This window comes from Pocillopora damicornis, chromosome 2, assembly GCF_964200805.1.
Source record: "Pocillopora damicornis chromosome 2, jaPocDami1.2, whole genome shotgun sequence".
Lineage (NCBI taxonomy): Eukaryota > Metazoa > Cnidaria > Anthozoa > Scleractinia > Pocilloporidae > Pocillopora > Pocillopora damicornis.
The window spans coordinates 8,189,318-8,209,317 of NC_142671.1; the positions used below are offsets into that span (position 1 = coordinate 8,189,318).

The 20,000-nt window shown below is 39.0% G+C and overlaps 1 protein-coding gene across 3 annotated transcripts in view; it reads left to right on the forward strand.

Moving 5' to 3' along the window:
* Positions 1–20,000, forward strand: part of LOC113685161 (uncharacterized) — a 31,840-nt gene that overhangs the window by 5,853 nt on the left and 5,987 nt on the right. For 2 of the 3 annotated variants that reach the window (XM_027202641.2, XM_089195297.1), the window contains exons 6-15: positions 1–673; positions 1,276–1,468; positions 2,441–2,595; positions 2,846–3,030; positions 3,770–3,845; positions 5,029–5,154; positions 6,737–6,803; positions 6,970–12,542; positions 13,042–13,252; positions 15,180–20,000. The exon at positions 1–673 is cut by the window's left edge and continues 44 nt beyond it; the exon at positions 15,180–20,000 is cut by the window's right edge and continues 666 nt beyond it. In XM_027202641.2, coding sequence (XP_027058442.2) covers positions 1–673; positions 1,276–1,468; positions 2,441–2,595; positions 2,846–3,030; positions 3,770–3,845; positions 5,029–5,154; positions 6,737–6,803; positions 6,970–12,542; positions 13,042–13,252; positions 15,180–20,000 — 12,080 coding nt within the window. The remainder of the gene's footprint in view (positions 674–1,275; positions 1,469–2,440; positions 2,596–2,845; positions 3,031–3,769; positions 3,846–5,028; positions 5,155–6,736; positions 6,804–6,969; positions 12,543–13,041; positions 13,253–15,179) is intronic. The other variant, XM_089195298.1, reaches the window with a different exon arrangement.

Below are 20,000 nucleotides of genomic sequence, written 5' to 3' on the forward strand. Positions count from 1 at the left end.
AAAAAACTTGAGTAGTGAGGGGCCTTTGCCACCCCCTCATACTGATAAAATAGTGGCTTTACTAGAAGAAAAGGTTAAAGAACGTGAAGAGACCATCAACAGCAAATCTGAGAGGATTCATGAACTGGAAAAGGATGTAGTTGACCAACGAAATAGCATTGATTCACTTAAAAAGTTAGTTGATGATAAAACATTTGAGGTAAAAGTTTTGCAAGAAGCAGTTCATGCCAAGGATCAAGAGATTGAAGACATTAAAGAAAAGCATGAAACTGAGTTAAGTGAAAAAGCATTGAAGCTTGCATCACAGGCTAAAGAAAACCAAGACTTGGAGAAAACAATTTCATCCTTAAAGGAAAGTTTAGCTGGTCTAGAGTCCAAAGAAAATGTCACTGAAAGACTTTTGCTTCTTGATGCAGAGAAGGAACAACAATTTAGAAATGAAATGGAAGCTTTTAGAGATAGTGAAAAGGTCCTTGATGCACAGCTGCAGGCAGCTCTTGAACAGAACAGAAATATTTCTGAAGAACTTGCTTCAGCAAAGACCAAGATTGAGGCTAAGGAGAAGGAGTTGCATGATTTAAGTACAAGGATGGGCAAGTTGAAGCTTCAAGCAAAAGCCAAGCTGACAAGTGTTCAGAATGAAAAGGAGAAACTTTCCAAGGATAAGCAAGAGGTAGAATTTGTTGATGTACAATGTTTAATAATACTCTGATGAGAAAATATAAATATATATATGCAATGAATGAATAGATAAATAAGCAGTTAATTATCCACTCTCCGAATGGTTTTTCAAGGGTAGTGATAGCAAAAAATGAAACAAATTATTTTCTTGTAAACTACCAGAACAGCTGGGCAACCCTTGGCTTGGGACAGATCCATTAGAGGCATGAATGGTACTCACCTTTACCTTGAACTCAGGATATCCAGCCCACAAGCCCAGCATTTTGATCAGTCAACAACAGTATTCAGCCTTCTTAGAGCTTTAGTTTTACTATGAAGAAACTTCAGTTGATTTCCTCTGTTTTTGTAGGCACTTGTAGAGATGCACATTTGTTATTGTGGTTTCTCTTATTCACTATTGCTTCAAAGGTTTTTTGCAAATGATGTCAATATGAAAACAATTCAAGATACTTGTACAGCACTTTGATTTCTATGCAATGCACCTTGGTTAAGTATTGCATTAAATTAGACATACATGTATCACATTTGGTGTGATCAATAATTTTCATTTGGAGGTCATTTTAATCACAACATTCACACTGCTGTGTCTTTAAGGTTGAACTGCATCTGTTGCGTGAGAAAGAAGAAAAGTTAGCTATACAGATGAAGATAACACAGATTGAAGAAGAGCGAGAGGCTGCTGATTCCAAACGAGTAGAGTTAGAGCAAGCACTGGAAGAGTTTGTCAGGACAACAGATAAGAAAGGAAAACTGACTGCTTTAGAGAAGAAATCTTCTCCAGATGTTGGTAAGGAAATTTTTAAACCTTCACTATAACACACTTTGCCCTCCTCAAGGAACCATTTCTTAGCTCAATTTCAGGCAGTTTTTTTTTTATCATATTTCAAATCTAAATTACAGACTGACATAATTAAAATTACTACACAGAGACAAGGAGGTTTGGCCAACAACAGCTGCACAATTGCTGTTGTGAGCATTTTAACCAAAATTAACATTACAATTGTTCTAAAACAACATTAATTCTATCAATAATGATAAGACATTTAAATTACTCTACAGTCTTCCTATTACAATGAGGTAAAATACAGTTTCTATTGGGAAAACTAATAGAATAATTGTAATTATTACTGATGCAAAGTGAAAGAGAGAAACATCCAAGATTGGAGTGGAAAGTTTTTAGTCCATTCTTATAGAAAGTTTCCAAGTCTTTACTTGTTAAGGGAAATGTATTTTTCTGTTTGATAATTAATTTTGACTTTTACTTTGAAACCTTCTATATTCGCATGTGCATGTGTCCTTCTACAATCCCAGATGTGTATTTTTCCAATTAGTAGTAAATAATTTAGTAAATGGCATGACAATGTTGTAATGCCTATTATGATATCTTGAAGGCTGAGATTATTATTATTATTATTATTATTATTATTATTATTATTGTGTAATAATAATTTCTGAAATGTTTCCAAAATTTTTTTTAAATATTAAAAACATTGTTATACTTAAATCAAGGGATGTTACCATCAAACCTACCCTGGGCTATTTTTAGATTGGAATTTCAGATGTTGCTGGAATAAAGTTTCATCACATTTTATGTAAACAGACACACTGCCCCTCTTAATAATCAACAGGAGAGACCCCCCTCTCTCAGTAGTGCCATGTTTTCATGAATCCACACTTTATATAATCCCTAATAACTGAACAACAACGAAGTATTGAAAATTTTTTTGGTGTGAAAACTAAAACTGTTCTGATTTGTTAGAGGAAGATGATGTCCCTGAGGAAGAATTAGAGGGTAGTGGTACGGTGTCTACTATCATTGGCTCAAACACAGAAGAGTCAGGTTCCATTAATGTTATGAAAATACTGGAAGAGGAAAGATACTGTATGGAAAGAAGACTTGACCTCATCACCAAGGTATGATGATTACAGTATATTGTTGCTATTATCATTGCTAATGACGTGGTTACTAGAGTGTTACGTCAGATTGGTTGGTGTGTTATTAAACCATGGCTGAAGACATGGTGATCTGTTGTTTTACAGCTGTAAGAGATGTACATTTTGTTCATGTACATGCATGCATTATCCTCCCAGTAAGTTCATGGAGTGGACCTAGCCCTTCTGATCAAATCATGTTTATGCTTTATTGTTGCCTTTTTTTTTTAAGGAACGTGATTCCTTGCAAAGCAAAGTGGAAGAACTGGAGGAAATGCTGGAAGCAGAGAAAGAACGCCAACAGAAAAAGACTGAGGAAATCAGTTCAGATGAGGATGCTGAACTTGCTAAGCACATGGCAGAGGAGTCTCTGATGATGCATATTGAAGCTCTTCAGGAAGAAAATGAAACACTTAGGTACTGAGTGTAATTCCTGTAATAAATGTTGATATTACCTATTTGCCAAGACTTGGCTTTTCAGAGGTTCAACTGCAGTCTGCATAGCATTCACAGTAAAAAGAGGATAATTGAGAATCTCCTATCAGTAGTTAAAAGCTCAGCTGATGGTTTTATCCACTTACTTACTAACCCCAAGCTCCTGCAAACTAATCTTGATGCCTCCTCTGGTCTTATCAGTCTTGATTTCTTTAACCTCCTCCGAACATGTGTTTCTTCATGGGTGTCACTGTAGGTGACTTGTCAGAGGTCAACTCTGAGTCATTGTCCTTCTTTGGTTGCCAGAGTATAAGTGAATGTGTTGTGAATTGACGTACATTAGTTTGTGTCTACCAGGCCTTATTCTTCCTCCTAAAACCTTGACTAGAACTAAGAACTCTTCAACTTTTGAATTGTTGCAACAAGGATGGTGACCAGAAGTGCTTTCTGTATTATTGATTGCCACCAAACAATCAACAAGCATTTCTTGCAAGGCAAAAAACAATATTACAGCAGTAAAATCATGACAAATCGTGTACCAGACTAAGGTTAGGTGCATGCACTTTGGATTTAAATATGGAAAATAATACATTTTAAATATGGGGTGCAGAAATAATATATTTTGAAGACGTGCACGTAATGCAATTCGTACAGGACGATCATAACCTGTAGTCAAATGATATAATTATTTCATACAACTTCTATACTTTCTGCTCTCCAGGTCTACCTTGGAACGGGAGCAATCTGCAGTAGTGAACCTGACTGAACAATTGAAGCAAGCTCCAATTGAGCAAAAGGTAGGTTTTGTGCGGGGAAAGAAAACATTTCTGGAGCTAACAAAAAAAATTTATCTGCAGCCATACCAATGAACAGATTCTATGTGTAGTCTTTAACCTATACGCTCCTCTGATCTTAATATCAATTCTCCATTATGTCTGCCACACATTTCTTAGGATTATAGTTTTGAGAATTTTATGTTGAATCAAACGGTATCCCTCGCTGTTACTTTTCTTTCTTATCGCCCTTCTGTTCATTGTTAAAGAAATAAAATGTTGTTGTTAGTGGAAATTACTTCCTTATTAAATCCTAAGAATGAAAGAGTAAAGGAAACAGCTACCTATTTTGACTCACACAGGTTTTTTGGTATTTATTATAATTATATGTTTGAACGGAGTAAGTTATATTTCTTAAATTGATGCAGATTTTTTTAAGAAAGTAGGGGGAGGGGGAGAGGAAAGTACATTGTCGATGTACATTTTCAGAGACCTTTACTGTCCATGCGTAACAGTTATAATGACTTGTCAAAAGCCATCGTTCTTAAGTGTTGGTGCCCATGTAAAAGTTAGGCAAAATACATCTAGAAATACTATTATTTGGGTCATTTTAAAGGAGCAAACCTAATGTGTTAGTTGCAAACCCTCCTAGACTAGTGATTTTATTTAGTAATTCTCCCTCTTAGGTTCCTCTACATCTACTCATAAGTTGCTATAGAGAGTTTAGTGTATTATCAGATAGCGTCGATAAATTGATCAATTCTCATAAATTTTGTGCTCTTGTGTTACGAGTTAATAACTTGTGGGAGTTTGAAGGCTGGCAACTTTGAATGTGGACTGACTGTGATTTAAAATGTAAACTTGTCATGTTGTAGTGAATAAGTGAAATGATAAAAAGTATTGTGAAACGGAATGCACGATGGGAACCATGTAACTCTAAACGCTGCAACGCTGAGAAATCGTCTTTAATTTTATAATTAACACTATGTAAACAATTCCAATGTATCGTATCAATGTCACTGTACCGTATCTTTTCTATACAACACGAATACCCAATAGGAAACATTTTTCAAACGTGTTCGAGTAATACGCACCACCATGATAATTAAACATTAGCAGCTCTTCATTTTCTCAATGAAATCCTCTTCGTGTAGTTAGAAACCTAGAAAACTTGGAAAATTCTGATTCCAGACATCCCACTTTTCAGCTGTTTGACAAAGATGAACACATATCGTACCTGGAGTCTAAAGTGGCTCAGCAACAACAGAATCTTCATCTGTTTAAAACAATGCTCCAAGAAAAAGAAGTATACCTTATGGATGTTAAAGATGAGGTGAACAAACTCGTCTTTTTTAAGAATAAATATTGGGGTAAATTAACTAAATAGATAACAAACGACAGATTCGTGCTCAATTAAAACTTTAATAGTTGTGTACCCAAATAACTTTTCCACAGATGGATTGATAAGTCTTCCCATTATTAGAAGAAACTTTTGTGGCAAAGTCCAACAAATAGAAGTATTTCTCATGAATGTTACAGATGAGATGAACAAATTCGTCTTTTTCAAGAGTAAATATCGGATTAAATTAATTATTTAGATAACAAAATAACGATTCGAGCTCAATTAAAAATTTAATAATTGTGTTCACGCACAAATTTATCATAGATGGGTTGATAAGCCTTCCCATTATTTTAAAAAAAACTTTTGAGACAAATAAGACGGTTGAAAAAACTCGCTAACTTCTGCAAAGTCGTCTTAATCGCTAGAAAACTTTTACAAGAGTAAGGCCGTCCACAAGCAGAACTCGGTCTTATTCTGTGGAAATTGTCAAGCCCTTACATTTTAGATTAGTTTCCACATAATCTCCAGGTTGATTGAATTATATAGAAAGTCATTACAATTGATATACCACTGCGATTGTGATGGTGATGGTTGTGATGAAGGAAGTTCTTCCTTCCCCTTAAAGATTGCTAAGGACTGGAACCTAACTAACAGAATTATGGAAATCGAACGTGCCGTGATAGGTCCAATCTTTGGTGTCACTTGAAAGGCGTTCCAATATGATGACTTGATTAAGTTATCATTAATTTGAAATAAGTAACAAGTGGGACGATTTCCACCATTAAGTACAGATACCACCAGGAACAATTATCCTCCAACATACTGTGATCTGAAAACGAAAAAAAAAATATGTTGGCTATTAAAAAAGTAAACAATAGCTAGAAAGAAAATGGATGTCACGGCTGTGATGGTTTTTTTTCATTCAAATGTGGTCACAATCGATTGTCTCACTGATGTTCTTAACTCGTTTTGACGTTCGCTGTTACTTACATGTATTACTGAACAGAAGTACGGCTAAACGAAATAAATCTATTTGTTTTATATAATAAAGAAGAAAATTTCTTTTTTTGATGGTGACGTCATCTACAGGATGACGTGTGGGTTTCTGTCCTCCAATAGATCAAGAGCGAGATCCAATCGAAATGCGTGTATACTTCAGGTTATTACAGAGTTAAAAATAAATATTAACTTGTAAAATCCATTCTATTCATAACACAAATACGTAACATCATAATGATATCTTTGGAAAGTAAGTAGACAACTGGTAGTTCTGGTAGGTAGCACAATTAATAGCACCTATGCACTGAAGATTTGGTAATGTCACTGTATAATCAGTTGTTTAGAATGAATAGAAAAAAAGCATTTACAGAATTTTAGAACTTTTAAGAAAATAGTTTATGAGATCCTTCCTTGAACTTCGAAAGAGAAAAATTACAACAAGCTACTCTCCTGCTAGTCACGAGTCAGTGGTCTTGGGGAGAGTGTACCTAGAAAAGCTAGATTCAAAATCGCCTTTGGAAATTTTGATGTTGCACAAACGGTTCAATCTAACAAGAAATTATTTATCTTCCAGAACGAGTTGCAAGCAGAAGTCGATTCGTTGAGAGAGTTTTTAGCGAAGGAGAAGGAAAAAACAACAGGTAAACGTACTTCTCTCAAGAGCTAACTTCTCTTAATTAAGCTTGGGTTACAGTGGTTGAGCCCTATCCTCGCTGAACCTGTTGAATTTATTTAGACGTTAAAGTTTATATAAACAAGAGATACTTAACCTGTGAGTCAGCTTTACAAAATGTTTGTTACCTCTAGGACTTGCAAGCCAACTTGAACAGCATCAGGAACAGTGCACTGAACAATCCCAACAGATGGAAAACCTCAAACTGGAAATTCAGGAAAAGCAAGACGCTATAAAATCGCTTGAGCTCCAACTCCAAACTGGTCAAGAGTATCAGAGGAAAGCTTTGGAAGACAAAGATAAAGACATTCAAAATCTTCAGGTAGCATTGATGGAAAATAGCTCTGGTTTTGAGTTGCTGAACGCAAGCTTTAGTGAAACAAGCTCTCAGGTACAGCAACTTCAGGAAGAGCTGGCCATAAAAGATGCTGAGCTTGCCAGGCTGAAGAAGGAATCAGGTGATCAAGAGCTGAGCCTGGATCAGCTTAGGGAAAGTTACACAGATGTCTGTACAACGCTCAACGAATTGCAAGGGTTGTTAGCGAACAAGGAGGCGGAGGCAACAAAGCTGCAAGAAAGCAAAGACCACCAAATGGCTGAACTGGAGTCAATGCAGTCCAAGCAAGGCGAGCAGATTGGAGAAATCCAAACTCTTCAAGAAACTATTGCTAGAAAGGAAGATGAACTTGCTCAGCTCAGAACGACATTTGAAGAGAAAGACAGCAGTTTTGAAGTTTTAAGCGCCAGTTTTATGGAAACCAGCTCCCAAGTGAAAGGGCTTGAGGAAAGCCTTCAGGTAAAGGATACTGAACTAGGTGTTTTGCAACAAACACTACAGGAGCGCATTCTTGCTTTTAACAAGCTTACTGACGATCTTTCAAACACTACTTCGCAACTTAAAAACATAAAAGAGATGCTCGACGTCAAAGAAAACGAGATCGGCAATCTTAATTCCAAATTAAAAGAACAAGAAATGGCATACGCGGAACTGAGCACAAAATGCGAAGAATCAGCTTTGAAGGTAAGAGAGCTTGAAGAGAACTGCGTTGCAAAGGATATGGAATTGAAAACACTGCAAACTGCATCGGAAGCACAACATTTGCTAAATGAGCAATTGAACCAAAGCTCCGCGGAATGTGACGGACAGATAAAGCAGCTACAAAGTTACTTGAGGGAAAAAAATCAAGAGGTCAAATCACTTCAGGAAAATTTGGGTGAAAAACACACAAGACTTGAGCAAATACAAGAACTTTTGATTACAAAAGAGAAAGGTGTAGCAAAACTTGAAAGCGAACTGGAAGAGCAGAACAGTAATAATCAACAGCTGAGTTATAGCTTACAAATTGCAGAAAGCCAGGTGAGGGATCTTGAAGAAGCAGTAACCAAAAAAGATGAGAATATAGGTTCACTCAAAAAAGATCTTGAAACTCTAGGCTTGGAGTATGAAGAACTAAATTCAAGCTTCACCGATGCTAGCTCCCAGATGAAAGAGCTACATGATCTACTCGCAGCAAAGGAGACAGAGCTGAATGTTCTAAAAGCAAGTATAGAAGACCAAGGATCAAATTTTAATGAACTGACATCTCGTTTGACGGAACAAAGCGCTCAGTTACAGGAATTCACTAATTCTTTATCTGCTAAAGAAGATGAAATCAAGACGCTTCGAGCCAGCTATGAAGAGGAAAAAGCGCGATTTAGCGAGCTTGAATCTCGATACATAAATGACATGGGTGGACTGGAGGAGACAATCGTACTTAGAGAGAACGAGAATGCGGCTCTGAGAGCTGAACGCCAAGAGAATATATCAAGTCTTAGTGAGCTAAACAGAAGTTATGACGAGGCTACTTCAAAAATCAAAGAGCTTTACGAAATTATTAAAGATAAGGATGACGAGTTTAAAACCCTTGGTGTTAAATTTGAAGAGCAGAAATCCAATTATAATCAGCTTAATACAACAGTTGAGGAATCAAGTTTGAAGGTGATCGAACTTCAGCAATCCCTTCAGGCTAAAAGTAAAGAGGTAGATGTGTTACAGTCAAGCTCAGACGAAAAAGCGTCCACTCTTGAGCAATTGAATGTGAACTTTGATAAATTGGTGGCTCAAGAAAGAGAATTACGGGATTTGCTCGAGAGTAAGGAGGCTGAAATGAAAGAATTGAAAACTATGGTAGACAAGCAAGCTTCTTATTTAGAACAGTCACAGAAAAACGATGCTGAAAATTCGTCTCAAGTGAATCAGTTGATGGAAGAACTTAAGGTTAAAGATGCAGAACTTAGCCAGATGCAGACTAGTTTTGTCGACCAAAATGCCAGCATTGGGGAACTAGAGGACCGTTGGACTGAAACGAATTCTTTGTTAAATGATTTGCGGCAGAGAATTGCCGAAAAAGAGGATGAAGTGAACTCGTTGAAATCAAGTTTAGATAATCAGAGCATTGAATTTGGAGCTAAATATGACGAGATGCATGCCGGAATGAATGATTTACGCGAGTGTCTTGCTAGTAAAGAAGAGGAGCTCTTTGTGTTGCAGACTACTTTACAGGAGAAGAACACAAGTGTGGAAAACCTGGACGCTAGCTTGAGCGAGACGAATGCGCAACTTGAGGATCTGAGGAGTCAGCTGACAGCCAGAGATAGCAAGTTTACTGCTTTGAAGAAGAAGGCGCAGGCTTTGAAGAAATCTTATGAAACAGTATCTGCTGAGAACGATAGTCACAAAGAGGAATTGGAAGAGCTGAGGAAGGAGAAGGGGATTTTCTTGGAAGAGAAAGGAGCCATGGAAACTTGTTTAGCGCAGCTGATTGAACACAAGAATCAACTTCACGCTAAAAACGCAGAGGTACAGGAATTGGAAACTAAGATTGGGAAAGTGGAAGAGGCTCTTCAGTTGGCTAGTAGTGAAAATGAAAACTTGGCATCAAATATCACTGAGCTTCGAGAAGCATTAGATTCTCTAGAACAGGAAAAGAAGCAGCTGATAACTGAACGTGAAGAATTTGTCTCTCGCCTAAATGAAGTAGAATCAGAAAAGGTATCGATGGAGACCTCTCTTCATGATGGTAGAGAAGAGATGTCTTTAGTTCAGTCAGAAAATGAAAGCTTCAAGACTAATTTGGATGAGATGAAGAAGCAACTTGATTATAAAGTGAAAGAAGTCAGCGATCTTAGAGAGGTCATAGATCATTTAAAAACCGTTGTGGAGGAAATTAATAAATCTTCTCAAGAAGATCTAAAACATGTGGAGTTAAGAAAGAACGAAGAATTACACGAGAAGCTCTCAGCCAAAGACAGAGAACTGTTTGAATTATCTGAAGATCTGTCTCTTACCAAGAAAACGGTTGGAGAATATCAAGCTAAATTGCTGGGAAATGAAGACGCTTTACAAAAACGATGGAATGCTTTTGAGGAGGAAAAAGAAAGCTTAGAAGGGAAGCTTGGAGATATTTCAGCTGAAAAGAATTCTTTGCAGCAAAAGCTCTCTGAGATGACAGAGAGTTATAATGCTTTGTTGTCAGAGTTTGATTCTGTCAAAGCTGAAGTTGGAAGAGCCAGAAGTGACATAGACGTGAAAGATAACCAGATAAACGCCTTGCAGATTGAATTAAATGGAATGCAAAAAATTGTTAAAGAAGAGCTTGTTACATCACAGAAAGCAGAGTCGTTAAAAAACGAATTATTTGCTAAAGAAACAGAGTTTTTGGACCTGCAAGAAAAATTGAAACATTTTCAGGAGTCATTACCTCTGAAAGAACAGGAGGCCGAAGAACTAAGGGAAAGATTACAATCAAGCGAAGAGGCTGTGTTAAATACGAACAGTAGACTGCATGATATGTGTGTACAGGAAAGCAAACTAAAAGAATCTCTAGAACAAGCCGAGCTAAAAATTGCCCACTTGCAGGAAGATCTTAGCGACGTTGCTTCAGAGTTAAGGCAAGTGTCTCACGTAAAGACAGCTTTGGAGTCAGAGTTGTTCGACGTTAAGGACAGATTGGGTGCTGCTGAGCTGGAATTGAATTCCTTACGGGTTACCTCAGACAACACCTCCAGAGAACTTGCCCTGAAAGAAGAACGTGTAATTAACCTCGAGCGAGATATTTCTGAGGCAAAAGCAATGCTCGAGAATGAGCGTCAAGGAAAAGAAGACACAGAGGTGTTGATGGAAAGGGAACATGACGAGTTGGAAGATACTATTAACGAATTGAGCAGGATGAAAAAGCTATGTCAAGATCAAGAAAAAGCATTGATTGAATTAAACAAGGAACGTAGTGAGAATTTGGAGGAACTTAAAACAGCCAAATCACGCGCTGAGGAGCTGGTTACTACGCTTGAAGAAATGAAGTCCTCTCTCAATGCTCTTTATAGAGAGAGGGATATTGTAATGACAGAGTTGGAAGAGACCAACGGTAAACTAAGCGAAGTGTTGGCTGTTAAGGCTTCGTTAGAGTCAGATCTTCATGACGTAAATGAGAAGTTGGAAGCAGTAACAGCTGAGCAACAGCGCTATGCTACAGAACTAGGCAGCACAAAGCAGGAGCTTCTTGATCGTAAAGAGGAACTCAAAGAGCTGCGGAGCGTCAGGGAACCTCAGGTAGAGCAAGTAACTCCAGTGGATGTAGGTCTTCTGAATGCAGCACCCGAAAGAGAATTCTTGCTGGGATCACCATCCGATGAAGTTGCAAAAGCCTTGTCGCGAGAAAGACAACTTATCAATCAAATTGAACAGCTCGAAAAGGAAAAATGTAACTTGGAGGCTGAACTGACGGACATTGTGTCAGAGGTGAAAGAGGTCACAGATGCAAGGGGCGCTATCGAGGCGGAACTTAACAATACAAAGGCAGCCATGAATGAGTTGACGGTGCAGCATGAGTGGGTAACAGCAGAACTGCAAAACTTTAAGGAAGAGTTTGAGGAACAAGAAAATGAATTGCACAGGTTGAGGCAAGATTTAGTCGATGCAAACAAAGTTAAAGAGGAAGTTCAAGGGGATAACGTGAATGAGAACGAAGACAAACTGCGTCAAGCTGAAGAGGAACTTACACAGATGAAGATCAACTTCGAAGAAACTGTCAGCAAGAGAGTTGAGGAAATTTCTGAAGCAAAAGAACTTGAAAAGTCTCAAATTGAGGAGCAACTTGCAAAGAAATTGGAAGACGTCAAAAGTCACAAGGATGAAGTGATTGCCAAGTTGAAAGACAAAATACGCGAGAAAATTGACCTTAACAAGAAAATAACAGCTGAGTTCAGGCTCAAGTCAGCCAATGCCCAGAAAGAGAAGGAAGAAGCTTTGCAGGAAATTCAATCTCAACTAGAACTTCAGACACAAACAACAGAACAACTTTCGGCTGCCTTGGATCAGCAAAGAGAAAATTCCAAAACTAAAGATGAGGAAGTGGAGATGCTTAAAAACAAACTCGTTGAAATGGAGAATGAAAGCGGACAGAAAGACCTGAACTGGCAGGAAACACTCTTGGAGCTGCAGAATCTCAAACTTGAGATAGAGAAGCGTGATCAAGAAAAAATTGAATTAGATTCTCGTCTTCAGGCCAGTGTAGGTCAGGATGAATTTGAGAAGTCAATTACAGACAGGAATAAACTTATTGCCAACCTGAAAAAAAGGTTGAAGGAAGAACGAACAGCAAAGAAAGAAGAAATGACTAAATGGCAGCATGCTATTACAGAGAAGGACGCCGAAATTCAGCAACTAGAGGTAATGATATTTTTAAAAACCTTTCATGATTACTTGGAGTGACCCAAACCAACCAAACGAGTTGGTAATTGAACGCAGACACTATGTCAACCACCATGCACGTTATTTACAACTCATTTTTTCAGGGCGCGCACATTGATCAAAATTCGCTCTGGTAGAAGGCAGACTCGTAGGCTATGTACCGTACATAACCAAGGCTCTGAACACGGATAAACTGAGAACAAATCCAGTGGCTAGCAGGGTGAAAGCTTCAATCCGAGAAAACCAGATAACCAGTCCAGCGCCGAAAGCTCTCAGTCGGGCTGGCACGATTGTTTGAGACCTTTTTCTTTGACATGTAAACTTGCTTTCAAACTGATGGTAACAATGAATACTAGTGCAGTAACATGTACAAATAGTTATGTGATGAGTGTATGTGTATGGAGAGTATAGATAAATGCAAAGGATCATCGCAGACCCATTATTGTTGCTTATGTGAGGAAACTCTCTTTTGCGTTAGTCTTCTCACGCCAAAGCACTTAAGGATGTGAACAAGAGGCTTGAGGCCGCCCAAGAGCATAGTAGAAACTTGGAGGAGAGACGAGAAGCGCTGGAAAATGAATTGCACAGCACTGAGGATGAGATGCATAATCTCAAAAAGCAATCAGAAAACACGAAGAACGAAATGGAAAAGAAGCAGGAGCAGCTTCAGAAAGAGCTTGATGAACGAGGTTGGTAAAAGTTGTGAGATTGATTTACACGAATTTCAGTTTGCCATAGCGTAAGATCCCATGTGCCTGATGTAATTTACTATCACTGAGAGCTGATGCACTGATATGAACTGCTCATCACCTTTGGAAGGTTCATTCAGAAACCTAGTTCCCATTAGATAAGTGCCAGCAATACGTCATGTAAGCTGTGATGAAGAATTTCGATTTTGACTACCCAATCTGTTATTCCTAATTTAAGGCCAATATTAAATTCCCCCACGGGAAGGAAGAAATCTCTAAACTTTGCATCCCTCTCAAAGTGTGGCTTCGTATGTGGCTGATGGTGGCGCCAAACTAGTATCTGGAAGGCACTGGTTCGAATCCCGTAGAAGCCTGAACTTTGTTTGCCGGGCTTCTTTTCAACACAGTAGTTCGCGGTAGCATTTCCTTTTTACTCTTCTTACCTATCGCTTTTCATTTCTTCCTTCGCTTTTGTAGAAATTATGAGTTCAAAGTCTTCATTTTATTTTTAATTCAGTGAATCTGGAGTTTGGTTTTTTTTTTGTCGGTGAAGCCTCATTTGGTTGATCGTGATAGCCTTGTGAAACTACCAGCCATGAATTGTTCTGGCGGTAATGGACCCTATTTTGTCTGTTCAACCTTTATTCAACCTCAGTTTTAAACAAAATTGCAGTGTGCAACGGAAGGTTATTTCGTTATGTGGTTATTTTCAATAGCGTTTGCCTCTTTCTGATCTCGTGCCACTCCTTTCCACGTGTTGAAATATTTGACTGTTGTGTGATTATGAGACAAGTATTCTATAATTTTTATCTTAAAATTCGACTTTGCCCTTTGCTTTGAGGCTATACCTTGATCGCGACTTTTTCACGTAAAATGTCGTTTCTTTGATTTGTATTGATTTCATTCGGACGTTGCTAAGCGATCTTGGTGTACCATCTCTTTCCAATGTGCACCACGCTTTTTGCCACGAGATTGTTCGTCGTTCATTGTAGTGAAAATTTGAAGTGAGCTCGATATCTTGCTTACTCAACTTGAAAACCTACTAGAGAATAAATCCTTTAATTTTCTACGAGGTGAGTTGCTTTATTTTTGTTTCTGCGCACTTTTGTTTGTCCTCTGCCTGCCTTTCGCTTATTTGTGAGTTTACGTGCCTTTTTTGACAATCCTAATTCTAGTTGGTTGTACGTTATCTCTACTTGCGAGCCACTCATACCTGTACCTTATAACAGTCTTTTGTTTCAGCTTGCACATCAAACACAGTGAATAACCTACTTATCTGACTTGGCCTTCGCCCTTTTATAAATATGATATTTGATTAGTTAATAGCCGTAGGAAGTACTTCGGTTTCTAATCGTAACTATCTGTATACTAATGTAAACTACTTGCCGATTGTTTAGTGATAAAATTAACGTCAATTCTTTAATTATTAACGTCAATTCTTTAATTATTAATGGTATTTAATAAACATAATGGATGCTCTAAGTTCATGGAGTAAGATTATCACTAAAAAAAGACACCATTCGTACTAAGATATTTTTTTAATGCTTTAAAAGTGAGAATATCATATTCTTACGGTTTTTCGAATCTCTGTTACAATACTGTAAATTAAAGCCGAATGTTCGAAAACAAATCCCGTAGTTTTTGTAACTTATTAATAAGTAGTAGCATGATTTCTCGTGCAATTTGGTGTAAACAAGCGCTTGAAAATTGCATTCGCCCTACGACTCAGGAAATTTTGTTGTCTTTGAAGAATTCACCCGTACTTATTAACGCTGAATCGCCCTCGAAATAATTTTATTGCCTATACTAATCCTCTGAGCTAAAGTACTTAATATCATCGTTGCTTCAAGGTGTGTCACTTCCTTTCCTTTTTTACTGCTTTCATAAAGTGGATTCACTTTTTTACTACATTTTTATCTTTTTGTAGACGCAGACTTCACCTCGAGTATGGATGCACTCAATTCTCAAAGAGATGAGGCTGAGAAACTCATCAAACAACTTAGAACAGAGGCTAAAGCTCGTGCAGAGGAAATGGCGATGTTGAAAGAGGAAGAGGCTAATCAGCAGCAGGAGAAACAGCTCCTTCTGGACGAAGTTCAACAACTTAGCGAGGCTGTTGAACATCTTAAAGATAAGGACATGAATATCGCCAAACTGGAACAGGAGCTAGAGGCTGTGGAAGATATGAAGGTGAAACTCGAACATCAGCTTAAAGCTGCTGGAGACGAGCTTGTGAAGTTGAAAGAAGTGAACGAACAGTTGCAAAGAGAAGTCGAAACTACCAAAGTCGCGATAGCCGAAGCTCCAACTACAGCTGAAGCCTCGAGCACGTTGTTAGGAGCTGTTGGCACTTCCTTCGATGAACCTGTTCTCACTGTTGGAGATGTCGTACCGCCAGAGGAAGTGGAATCAACTCGTGTAGAGATTCAAGAGTCCATTCCGTTGGAGCACGATCCGGTTCAGACTTCTGCCAGCAAAGGAGAACTTGAAGAAGTTACAAGTCAGCTCTCGGATATCCAAGCGGAACTTTCCAAAGTAAAAGCCATGAATGAGAAACTTAAAGCAAAACTACGAGTATACGTGAAAAGGGAGAAGGTGAAGTCCGAATCGCTCAGCGAATCAGATTCAAATGAGCTTAGAGAAGAAATTGAAAAAGTTCGCCAAGAGAAACTGAACTTAGAAAAAACGGCTTACGAAGTACGAGAAGAAATAGACGTAATCATGCGCCACAAAGATGCTGTCATTGGAGATTTAAAAGCAAAGGTTCAGCAGCTTTTAGATGAGCAAAGGCGACAGGAAAACCTTACGGAGAAACTGGAGAAACTCGTAACACAACGAGATGATGAGATACAGGAGCTGAAAAATCGTTATCAAACCCTCTGCGAAGAGAGAGATACCAATATACTAACTCTTGAGAAATCCCTCGAGCAAGAAAAGCTTACGTATGTGCGGGAACTTGAGCACTGTAAAGACGAATATGAACGAGTTCTCAGTAAAAAAGATGCTGAAGTGGAAATTCTGCAACGAGACATCACCAATGCCAGGGAGGAAATAGAGCTGCTTACGGGCCAGCTTAACGAAGCAAATCAGTCTTTGGAAGAACTGACTAAGCTCAAAGTCGACTTTGATCACATTGTGTCTGGCCTTCGTGAAGATCTTCAACAGGCATTAGATGAAAAAGCAGCCGCTGATCAAATTGCGCACGAGTTCCAAATCCAGCTTAGAAGAAGCGAATCCTCAACAGAACAGAGTGGTGTTGGGGTGAGGGATGCTGCCATTGAAACCCCAGGGGCGGAGAGGTCATACGAAGATATCCAGCTCAAAGCTGCTCAAGAAGAACTATTCAAGTTGAAGGAAGCTCTAGAGTTATTGAATAAAGAAAAAGAGGAACTTTATAAGAGTTTAGATGCTGGCAAACAAGGTAACGATGAGACAAAAACTTATGAACTTGAGGTGGATACCAAGGACGGAGTGGAGGAGATGGAAGGAGAGTTGTCCGGCCTGTCAAATGACGTCGTTTGGTTGCAAAATGAATTGAAAAAAGCTTCTTTGCTCAATAAAAGCTTAGATGACAAACTGAAGGCGTTGTCAAAAAGGAAAAGAACCAGATCAGATCCAAGAGAAGAAGACAGTGAAGTGAGAGCCGAACTTGAAAGGACACGAGCCGCTAAACTCGAGAGCGAAAGAAAGGAGCAAGAGCTTCGAGGGGAGCTTGATGACTTTGTCAAAGAGAAAGATACCATTGTTGCTTCTCTCAGATCAAAATTGGAGGTTGCTTTGCAGGAAAACGAAGCAGCTATCAATGAAATCCGAGACTATGAAAAACGGTTGTTAGAAAAAGATTCCAGAGTCCGCGATTTGACCGAACAAATTAAACCTTTGCTTCTAGACAACGAGAAACTGAATAAAACGATGGAGGAGCTTACTAGATTAAATTCCGAACTACGGTCTTCAGCAGACTTTGCAGCAGACGCAAAGCTGGAGTTGGAGAGTAGGCAGTTGCTTCTTACCGAAAGAAACCAAAGAATCTCAGAACTTGAGACTCATTTGGAACGCACTGAGCAAGAGCATCAAGAATTTATTGAAGAAATTAAGAGGCAACACGAAGATCTCTTGTCTGAGAAAGAAAGACAATCGGAACAATTAATCACGGAACTAAGAGAGAAAAACAATGAACTGGAGGAAAATATTCACATGGTCACAGAACAAAAAGATGATATCGAAAAAGAATTGTTGAACACTAAATCTGAGTTAGAGCAGGTTGTTCAAGACTCTTTTCCCGTTATTGAAGAGAAAGATCGTCAGATTAACGAGCTCCAAGTTGTAATGGATGAAAAGCAGAAAAAAACCGACGAAAGTATTTTCCAGTTGCAAGCTAATGAGAAGGCGCTGCAAGAACGAATTCAAGTACTTGATGCCCGTAACAACGAAATCAAAGATAATCTGCGACAAGTTCAGTCGGAGCTTGAGAAACGACTGCAGGAGGGGGAAGGACTAGAAGAGGAACTTATGCAGGCACACTCCCAGATTGACCAACTAAACGCTAAACTGTCTGTTGCTGACCAAGAAAAACAGGATATAAACAGGCTGCAAAGCAACTTCGACCACATAATTTCAGGACTTCGTGAGGATCTTCAGAATGCTCTTGATGGGAGAGCAGCAGCAGATGAAATAGCTCACGAGTTCCAGGTTCAGTTAGAAAATTTGAAGAAGTCGTCGCCGGTAGTTTCTGCTGATGGTAACCTTCTTACGCAAGAAAACAACAAAAATGCCGAGATGCTTGAGGCAACACGGCGTGAGGTTTCCGACTTAAGAGCTACTCTCGACATAACGAGCAAAGAAAGAGATGACTTGCAATATAAGATCAGAGAGTTCTCCATCCAAGAGACAAATATCAAAGAACCTCTTTCGAGCAGTGAAGTAAACTGGAAGCTTTCTGAAAAGGAAGGCCGCGAAAAGGCAGTGGAAGAAGTGATTTTGCAGTCTTCGGTTGATAACCAAGTCACCACCACTTCAAATAGTGAGATCGAAATAGAACTGGAAAACCTGAGGAATGAAATGAAGAGGATCAAAGGAGTTAATGACAAGTTGAAGGCGAAGCTTAGAACCCTGCTGAAAAAGGAAAAAGCAAAGACCGATTCTAGAGATGAAGAAACCAGTTCGCGTGATGATTTACAAGCCGAGCTTGAACAGGTCCGTCAAGAGAAGCTTGAAAGCGAAAAGGCATGTCAAGAACTACGAATTGAATTGGATTCATTTGTAAGACAAAAGGAGAGCATCGTCAACGAGTTGAAAAATAAGATCGAACAGCTGGTAGCGGACAGAGGGAAGAGCAATGGTTTGATTGAACAGTATGAGAATAGAATTGTGGCGAAAGATGGCGACCTGCAAGAGATGAGAGATAACATTGGACACCTTCAAACTCATAACGACGAAGCTTGGAGGATAGTTCAGCAACTGAAGGAAGAAAATGACAACTTGTACGTTCAACAACAAGATGTAATCTCACAGAAAACTGAGATCGAAGATGATTGCAATGATTTGAAGCGGGAGCTCGAACGAGCGGCTGAAAACCTGACAAGGAAGGAAAGTGTGATTACAACGCTTGAGAATCGCCTTCAGGACACAACAGAAAATTACAAAACAGAACTAGAGGCTACAAGGGTCCAGCATGACGGAGTAATTTTTGAAATACAGAGTCATGCTGATAGACTAGAACGAGAACTTTTGTCCGCCAACAAAGACCTGGAGCAATTAAAAGGCGAGGTAGGAGAATTAAAGAGAGAAAGGGAAGATATAGCTATACTCAAAGCTAACTTTGATCATATAGTGTCAGGGCTTCACGAGGATCTCCAACGTGCTCTGGAAGAAAAAGGGGCAGCTGATCAAATAGCGCATGAATTTCAGGTTCAACTGAAACGACTGCAGAAAGAATTAGAAAAGTCTGAAACGAGCCATGGAGATGTGGCTGTGGAGGCGACGGACACAGAGGCAATAAACATGCACGAAAGGCTAGAGAATGCTCAGTCAGAGGTCTCCAACCTCAGGGACGTTTTGCAGTCTGTTAACAGTGAAAAGTTGGATGTAGAAGATAGATTAAGACGTCTTGAGGCCACGCTACAAGTAAGGGAAACACCGAAAGATGAAATAGAAAGAGGGGAAAAGGACGGTGATCAGGAAGAGATTGTTTCCAGGGTTGTTATCCAGACTCTAGAGAACGAGCCAATTCAGACCGCAGTGTGTGAGACAGAACCCTTGTTAACCTCACCCCCTTCGCAGACTGTCGCCTCTGACCCTAACGATGTTCAAAAAGTTAAGGATGAGTTGTCTAAGGCGAATTCTGAACTGGAGAAGGTCAAGTCGGTCAACGAACGTTTGAAGGCTAAGGTTAGAGTAATGACAAGAAAAAACAAAGAGAAAGAAGGCAAACCAAAAACGGGTGATGTGGGAAGCAGCGAAGAACTCATAGCCGAGCTGAGCAAAGTACGTCAAGAAAAATTAGAGTGTGAAAGGGCAGCTCAGGAATTAAGAATCGAGTTGGACACTTTTGTTAGAGAAAAGGAAGGAATTGTTGAAGAGCTCAAAGCGAGAGTACAAAAGTTACTATCAGAGAAGGAAGAGACCAGTAGCCTGGTGGAGTATTATGAAAAACGTATATTGGAGAGAGATGCTGAGATTTCTACTCTCGGGGAGCAGTTTCAGTCTTTGGAGGAGGAAAGACAGGAAATCGACCAAAAATTTTCCGAAA